Genomic DNA, 7,544 nt, shown 5'->3' on the forward strand with positions numbered 1-7,544 from the left:
AAATAAAAAGTGTGTTAAAAAACTAATCAAGTTTCAAGGATTTATGTTCCATTTTAAAATTAATGATTTATGTATTTGCGCTTAATTTACTTTTTATCTTCTCTATTTTGAGTTTAAATCTTGTTATATATAAATTATGATCCATGAGTATTTATGTTACGTCTGTTAGAAATCATCATCAAGACCAACGATAAACACAGAACAGACAGAAAGTATAGAAGATGTCGTCGACGGTTTTCGGGAAGCCCCTCGGCAACACCGCCTTGCCTTGTCCCTCCGTCCTCGACTCCCTCGCTGGTATGCTGCTCGGTCGCCTGGGACTTCTGCAAACCGGCGTCTGGCCTTTTCCGCCCTTTTAGCTCCATGTGCTGCGCGTCCATCAGGGACCGCCGTGTGGCAGGGGAAGCATATGTCTCACGGTCCTGCATGTGTTTCCTAATCAGGTGTAAAATGGGGCCAGGGCCACTTCGCCAGGGGCCGCCGCTGCCCGCCTCTCCGTCCACTTCCGTCCCTTCCAGCCCGCCGCTCGGCGAGGTCGCCTCTTTGTCTGAACGGCATCGGGACGGAGCAGATTGGAGCGACTTCTGCCATTTCATGGCGGCGTGCACAGGGAGCAGATGCACTGTCCCCAAACAGGTTTTCATGCTACCAGCTCGGAGGGGGAGGAGGTGGCGGGCGCCCCGAGGGCTTCATGCGGGCGGGAGTTAACCTTTCATGGCTGCTTTTGTGCTCGCCTCATCTTCCGCTCGTTTGTGAGGTTTAATCAGTGATTCAAGCTGCAGTCCTCACCTGAGCTGCTGTGACATCGCGCCACCTTTTCAAATTAAGTCACAACATTTCTGCTCTTTTTTTTTTCTATGTCCCTGAAAAAGTTTCATTTTTATTTCCTGAACATGATTTTTCATCAGCGTGCTGCCGTATCCACTGACTTACATCCATAAACAGGAATTAAAAAAGGTGGAGGCAAAAATAATTTGGTATAATTACATCATCATTTTTGCCCCAGCTGTCAAAGTTCACAGAAATAAATGAAACCATGGAAACAAAAATAATGAATTTATGAATTCCAATAAATGAATTATTACTAACATAAACACATTTAATCAGAAATGAATTGGATGTCACTGCCGCAAAAAGAACAGGAGAGAAGATTTTAAATGATTAACCACTTTTATATTTTTTTTTATTTATTCTTCAGCTCCTCTAAGTTTGTACCTTTTTTAAGATTTTGGTTTTGTCCTACTTTTTACTTTATTGATCGAGATGTGTGTTTTTGTTTTTATTGGTTGTTTAATTTTCAGCAGAGGAGCTTTCACTGTGTTTGGGACAAAAACTCATGTTGTGTAAGCTGATGCAGAAAATGATCCACAAAAATTCTCCATCCAGCATGTGACGTTCAGACCTCTGCTCGGAGGAAGCCTCCTACCACGTGTTTACACTCAGATCGGGCAGCAGTTTCCTCAGATTTACAGATCGGGGTCACACAGAAAAGCTACAGTGAGGTCAGGCTGATGATTTCACAGCAGGCTGGAAAAAGAGCAGGGGTTAAACCTGCTCACTGTGCCTCTGTCAGGCTTCAAACCACAAACTTCACAACAGCGAGAACCCGTGCTTGCTTCGTCGACATGTCTGCATCCTCTATCAAAGCGCAGAAACCTGCAGAGGGAAGAACGTCTCTAACACGCAGCAAAATAAGTTGGATGCTTGTTGAAACTTTGGTCCCACCAGGCAGCTTCCTCCTCCTCCTGCAGCACCTGCTCCTGCATCATTTCATCCCGTCGGTTTGGGCTGAAGTTTGGCGCCGCGTCCGTGTAGGAAGCTGCGGTGGAGCTGCGTCTCTGAGGACGCTGCTGACCCTCGGTGCTGCGACTGGAGGGCGGCGGCTGCAGCGTGGGGACGGGCTCGCTCCAACGCCTTCAGCCAAATGGATGGCTGCCTGTCCCTAACAAACACACACTCTCACACACACACATACACAGGCGTGGCGTTTCTCCCTTCGTGGGCCGGCTGCCCAACGCCACCTTTGGGCCCAATTACCAAGTTGTTTCCATCACTTGGACCGCGAGCCGGTTCCCCTCGGTAAAGTTGCTAATGAGGTTCGGGCTTGCGACCGCTCGTCTCTCAATCTGTCTGCTGACCTTGCCCTTCTGTCTCTCTGGCACTCGCAAGGAGACAGGAAGCCCCCGTCCTGGCAGCCGGGCAGCCGCCGGGAAGGACGCCATGTTGTAGCCCACCGGTTTTCGCAGCGCAGACCGAGCCAGCGCCTCGCTGTGCCTCCAGGCGCCAACACAAACTTGTTATTTCCAAGTGACAATGGGAGGAAAGCAGCGCACGTGTTGGAGACGGTAATTGAATCAAAGTGCGAAGCTTTGGCTGGAAACCGGCCACCGACAACACGTGTCCTCCGGTAGGCCACGGTCACGTGACGCTGGGCCATCAGCATGTTGTAGAGCGCGAGGAGGGCCAGCCAGCGGCAGAGAGCTGGCAGATGGACGCGGCCGCCGTTTCATTAATGTAGGACACCGAAGTTTTTCATGTTCGGCTCGACGAGAGACAAACAGCATCCCGCCGCTCTGTGACAGAAGCAGACGCTCGCCACACGTTCATCCCGAGTACGACACGATGCCCTCCTGACGCGTCACTCCGTGGAAACATTCAATCTGTTTCAGTTTATAAGTCAGCATGAACATTTATTGTGAAACCTGGCTGCAGCGGGAAGATCCCATCAAAAAAAACAAAAAAACATCAATAATCAGTCTTTATGGAGGCTATTTACTCTTTAAAAAGATGATGCTTGTGAAGACAATAAATAATACCAATGTAACAATAAATGGTGAAGGGTCAGAAATATGTGCAGTGTTTAAAACAGAGTCTACAGCATCGTTCTGTTTTAGTTTTCTGAATTATAACTCAGGTTAAAGAGGGAGTGCTTTCATCTTTATTCAGTCCAAACAGTCTTGCAAAAACTTCTTTCAGCATTAAAAAAAATCCTGCCAGTAGTTCGTGAAGAGGCACAGAGGGCGAGTGACCTCGGTGCGTTTATGCTGTCACTGAGGTGAAGCCTTCAGCAGATGATTTTCTGTCTTTCTTTTGACTGATGTCGTCGTGAATCTGCCCCCAGCTGATTAACACAGTCGTCATCACAGTCAGAGTTTTGTTTAAATGTAGAAATGAGTTTTTGTCTCGTTAAATATAAGATCTGAACTCGACCCCAGTCAGACAGACAAGAGTCTGCAGTGAGCGTGAAGAATAAAGTTACTGACTGAAGTTTCTCCTCAGTGAGACTGAAGGTCCAGTTTGAGAGGATCACAGATCAGTTATGATCAGGTAAAAACATCCTTTTAGCTGCCAGTCAGATGCTTTGAGTGGCTGGAAGGAGGCCGCCGACCTTTCAGTGTCTAATGTCTGAAATCTTGTCATCGCTCTGAACCTGCTGGCTGAAATCGAAGGTGTTTTGATCTGTCAGGCTTCTCAGAGGTGAGGATTTGAGGCTTTTTTATTTTAGAAAACGGACGTCTGACGCTGTGGGAATAGTGAGGACTCACTGTTGTTTAGTGGAAAAGAATTAAAGATCTTTCTCTTTGAGTCATGTGACTTTTGCGTTGTGTTTCCAGGCGGGAAGGCGTTTATGTTCCGCGTGCGGGACCTGAAGGAGGGCACAGTCGTCTACCACCACTCCGACAGCGACTCCACCCGCGACCACGTCGTCTTCCGCATCAGCGACGGTCGTCACAGCGTCCGCCACAAGTTCCCCATCAACATCCTCCCGAAGGACGACTCTCCGCCCTTCCTCATCAACAACGTGGCGGTGGAGGTGCAGGAGGGTGGGGCCGTGCGGCTCGAGGAGTTCATGCTGCTGGCCTCCGACCTCGACTCCAGCGACGACTACATCCTTTATCAGGTAGTCTCCGCCCCCCGGGCCGGGCACCTGGTCAGGAGGACATCCGCCCATGAGACAGGTGAGGGCGAGTATTTAGACGTAATAATTAGAGAGGCAATGTGGGCGTGTCTAACGCTGGGACTCTCCCACCCAGAAGAATCAGCCAATCCAAACTCACTCTGATAGGTCAGCTGATTATCAGCTGATACTGACCTCAATGACCAGAATCACCTCTGTGGTAAATAAATGTTTGTGATACTCCATTTGTGTTGAATTTAATGGTTTTGAAGGGTAAAGGTAAATGTTCACCACAGTCACATGACTAGGGGTCACACCACTGAGCTCCTGGGGGACGCTCAGCTTTACTCACTGAACCACAAACACATTCAGAAATAATCTACAAGGGGGTGAAAATGCTGATTTCTGAGTGAGAGGGCTCAGTCCTGCAGCTCTCTGCTGTAAACCATCATGTTCCTGCACTGCTGGTCTCTGAGCTCTTCTGTGCTCTCCCTGCAGGGTCACCGGTGGCCAGCTTCCTGCAGAGGGACCTGATCCAGGGTCATATCTTCTACCAGCACTCGGGAGATGAGCAGTTTGAGGACGCCTTCGACTTCACACTGTCTGACAGCCACCGGCCGCCCAACCTGTCGCAGACATACGTGAGTCGGCTCTGGTCTGAGTGACAAGTCTGAATGTCGCTTTGAGACCTCCTCTTCCTCTCACCTCTTCCTTCCTCTTCCTCCCTGTGTGCAGACGGTGGTGGTGCACGTGTTCCCGGTGGAGGACCAGGTGCCAGTCGAATTTCCCGGAAGCGTCCGCTCGCTGACAGTGAAGGAGACGGAGGTGGTTTACATCACCCAGGCTCACCTTCACTTCACAGACCGAGAGCACCCAGATGCTGACCTCACCTATGTCATTACACAGCCCTGCTTCAGCCCGCTACATCCTGGGTAAGGACCCGGCTGCCAGCTTAGCTTTGACAGAGGAGAAAGAGCAGACCCTGTGACTGAGAAACTAACTATCGTGTTTGTATTCGTTTTCAGCCTGATGGATGCAGGACGTCTGTTCTACACCGACAGCACCAACGCCATGAAGAAGGACCACACAGCGCCCGTGCTGAAGTCCTTCACTCAGGTATGCAGCACCTGCTTGATTCTAATACATATGAAGGAGTCGCTGCTGGGGGGGAGAGTGGCGTGGCTGGCGAGGTTGGCATGGGTCGTGCTTTTGCAGGTTAAGATGTAAATTTCTTGTTTTCTCCTAGCATGCTGTGAACCACATGAAGGTGGCCTTCATGCCGCCGGTCGAGGACATTGGGCCCGAGTCGCTATTCGTCCAGTTCATCTTCTCAGTCAGCGAGCACCACGGCGACACCGTCTCCGGCCTCATCTTCAACATCACGGTTACCCCTGTCGATGACCAGGCGCCAGAGGTCAGAGGTCAAACGGGCGGAGCCTCTGGTTTGACCGTGCTGTGGATGTTGTGCTGAATCTCTCTGTGCTCCTCAGGCTTTCACCAACCTGCTTCGGGTGGAGGAGGGCGGCGCGGCCTTCGTGACGGAGGAGCACCTCCTGGTCCGGGACCGGGACAGTCGAGAGGAGGCGCTGAGGGTGGAGATTCGGAGCACGGCTCGTCACGGCCGGCTGGAGCTGCGGGGCCAAGCGCTGCAGCAGGGAGGCGGGTTTACCCTGCAGGAACTGAGAGGGCTGGGCATCAGGTGAGACCCGGGTCAGGTGGTTCTGGACGTGCCGTGGTGATCTGAGCTCAGCGATCACTCTGAGAGCTCTCTGGTTTTATCCGCTGCTTCAGCAGATGGGTGTGTTTTCACCGGTGATGTAATGCCGGAGGGTTTTTCTGATTTCAGAGGATTCGGTTTCAGAGGTTCCGAAGTTTTCAGGTGATCATGAAGCCGCTCACCGCGCTGTGGTCGACTGTTTGCAGTCAGTCTTGGTTTCTTAGAGCAGAAAGCACGGAGCGGATTTACTGCCAGCTTTTCTACTCCTCACTTCCTGTCATGTACCTCCTGCTCCAGTGATGGGCGTTCACATTAAACATGTTTCTAATAACGAGCTCAGAGTGTGCAGGTAGGTCACCTTTAAAGTGTTTCACCTGCACCTCTGTTTTAAACGTCCACTGAACGTTTAGATAAACCAATTATCGTTCCTGTTTTGCAAAACTGTTTTGTTGCTTTTGCTCCTCTCACATTCATTTGTAGGTGATGTATGATTTCTTGTTCCAGCACACACGTCAGATAGAAACGCTGCAGTTTGTTCCTGTGAGTGATGCTGCTGTTTTTGCTGTTGTCGTGTTCTTCTGAAACCTCGCCCTGCAAAGAGCGCCAGTCACGTAAAATCAAACCAGCCGGTGGCTGTAACCGTGTGGTGTTCAGGGACCCCGGGTCACTCACCAGCCAGCAGTTTGTGTTCTTAAAGTTCACGAAAATCAGAAAGTTTCTTCTTTTTTTGAATGTTTAAGGCATCCAACATTTTTTTCAGTTGTCCTTAGGTGACTATGAGTATTTCTGTAATTAGCAGCTGTAATCTTTCTATTTTACTATATTTATACTCAGAGGCCAGGTTCTTGTTTTAGCTGAAACCCACATCAGGCTTCATGTTTTATATATTAAGAATTTCTTTGTTAATGCGATGATTAAAGGCAGACTCTGTCAACACGTGACTTTGACTCGTCGACTCATCGTTTTCTTTTGTACATTTAATAACATTTTTATTCAGCAATTACTTTGTGCCAGTTTATTTTATGACATTAATGTTTGATTTTATTGTATTTATTAAGATTCAAGCTTTTTATTGAGTTTTACTTTGTGTAATTATTCAGATTAAATTAGACTCAGTATTGTGCTTGACCTTTACCCCTGGCTTACCGCTGTTGGAAAGTTCACAAGAGGTTCAGTAGTCTCCATTTAAAAAGCAGAAAATCTGGGCTCTAAACATCATCAGTGTTTGTAGAAGCTGCTGATGTCACCGATGTTTGACTAAGGAGCTGGTCACAGGTCAGCGTGACGGCGTCTCTGTGTTTCAGGTACATCCACGATGACTCTGAGACCACTGAGGATGTCGTTGGTCTCAAGGTGTCGGACGGTCTGAACTCTGTGGACGTCGTCCTGCACGTTCAGGTGAATCTACTGAATAAAGGTGTCACCTGCTGAGCACTCAAAGGTTTCTACTGACATGTAACAAGTGAAGAAGAAGCTGATTATAAAAGTTCAGGTGCTACTGTGGGCGGGATGCTTAGACACTAGCAGAAATCGAAACGGGATAACTTCAGTTAAAAAATCACAGATTAAGACAGGGAGACAAAGAGACACCCGAGTGTTTAACTAGCGACAGTCTGTCTCAGTGGACAGTTTATGGATAAAAGCAAGGTGACACACAGCAACCTAAATCAGAAGAGGTCAGCGTGTTAGGGCATGACCACCTTTTATAGCAATCAGCTCAGTGTTTACAGGTGTTGCTTAACACATGTTTACAGGTGTTGCTTAACACCTGTAAACATTGAGTCCTGCCCACACAAAACCAGGGGGCAATGCAGAGGAGGAGCAAGCAGAGTGGGAGGGGTCAGCAGATGTGACTGACATTGATGTTGGTGAATGTTTGCTTTCTAGAGTTTCCTATTTCAGTGAACTGTGAGGAGTTTTCACTGGTTG

General features: G+C 48.8%; 1 protein-coding gene across 4 annotated transcripts in view; it reads left to right on the forward strand.

Moving 5' to 3' along the window:
• Positions 1-7,544, forward strand: part of frem1b (Fras1 related extracellular matrix 1b) — a 39,024-nt gene that overhangs the window by 10,954 nt on the left and 20,526 nt on the right. For all 4 annotated transcript variants that reach the window (XM_005732419.1, XM_013910654.1, XM_013910656.1 and 1 more), the window contains 7 exons: positions 3,615-3,959; positions 4,397-4,539; positions 4,634-4,830; positions 4,924-5,014; positions 5,145-5,312; positions 5,389-5,597; positions 6,920-7,013. In XM_005732419.1, the coding sequence (XP_005732476.1) occupies positions 3,615-3,959; positions 4,397-4,539; positions 4,634-4,830; positions 4,924-5,014; positions 5,145-5,312; positions 5,389-5,597; positions 6,920-7,013 (1,247 nt within the window). The remainder of the gene's footprint in view (positions 1-3,614; positions 3,960-4,396; positions 4,540-4,633; positions 4,831-4,923; positions 5,015-5,144; positions 5,313-5,388; positions 5,598-6,919; positions 7,014-7,544) is intronic.

Source organism: Pundamilia nyererei, unplaced genomic scaffold, assembly GCF_000239375.1.
Source record: "Pundamilia nyererei isolate P.nyererei 1_Seehausen unplaced genomic scaffold, PunNye1.0 scaffold00046, whole genome shotgun sequence".
In the NCBI taxonomy this organism is placed as follows: domain Eukaryota; kingdom Metazoa; phylum Chordata; class Actinopteri; order Cichliformes; family Cichlidae; genus Pundamilia; species Pundamilia nyererei.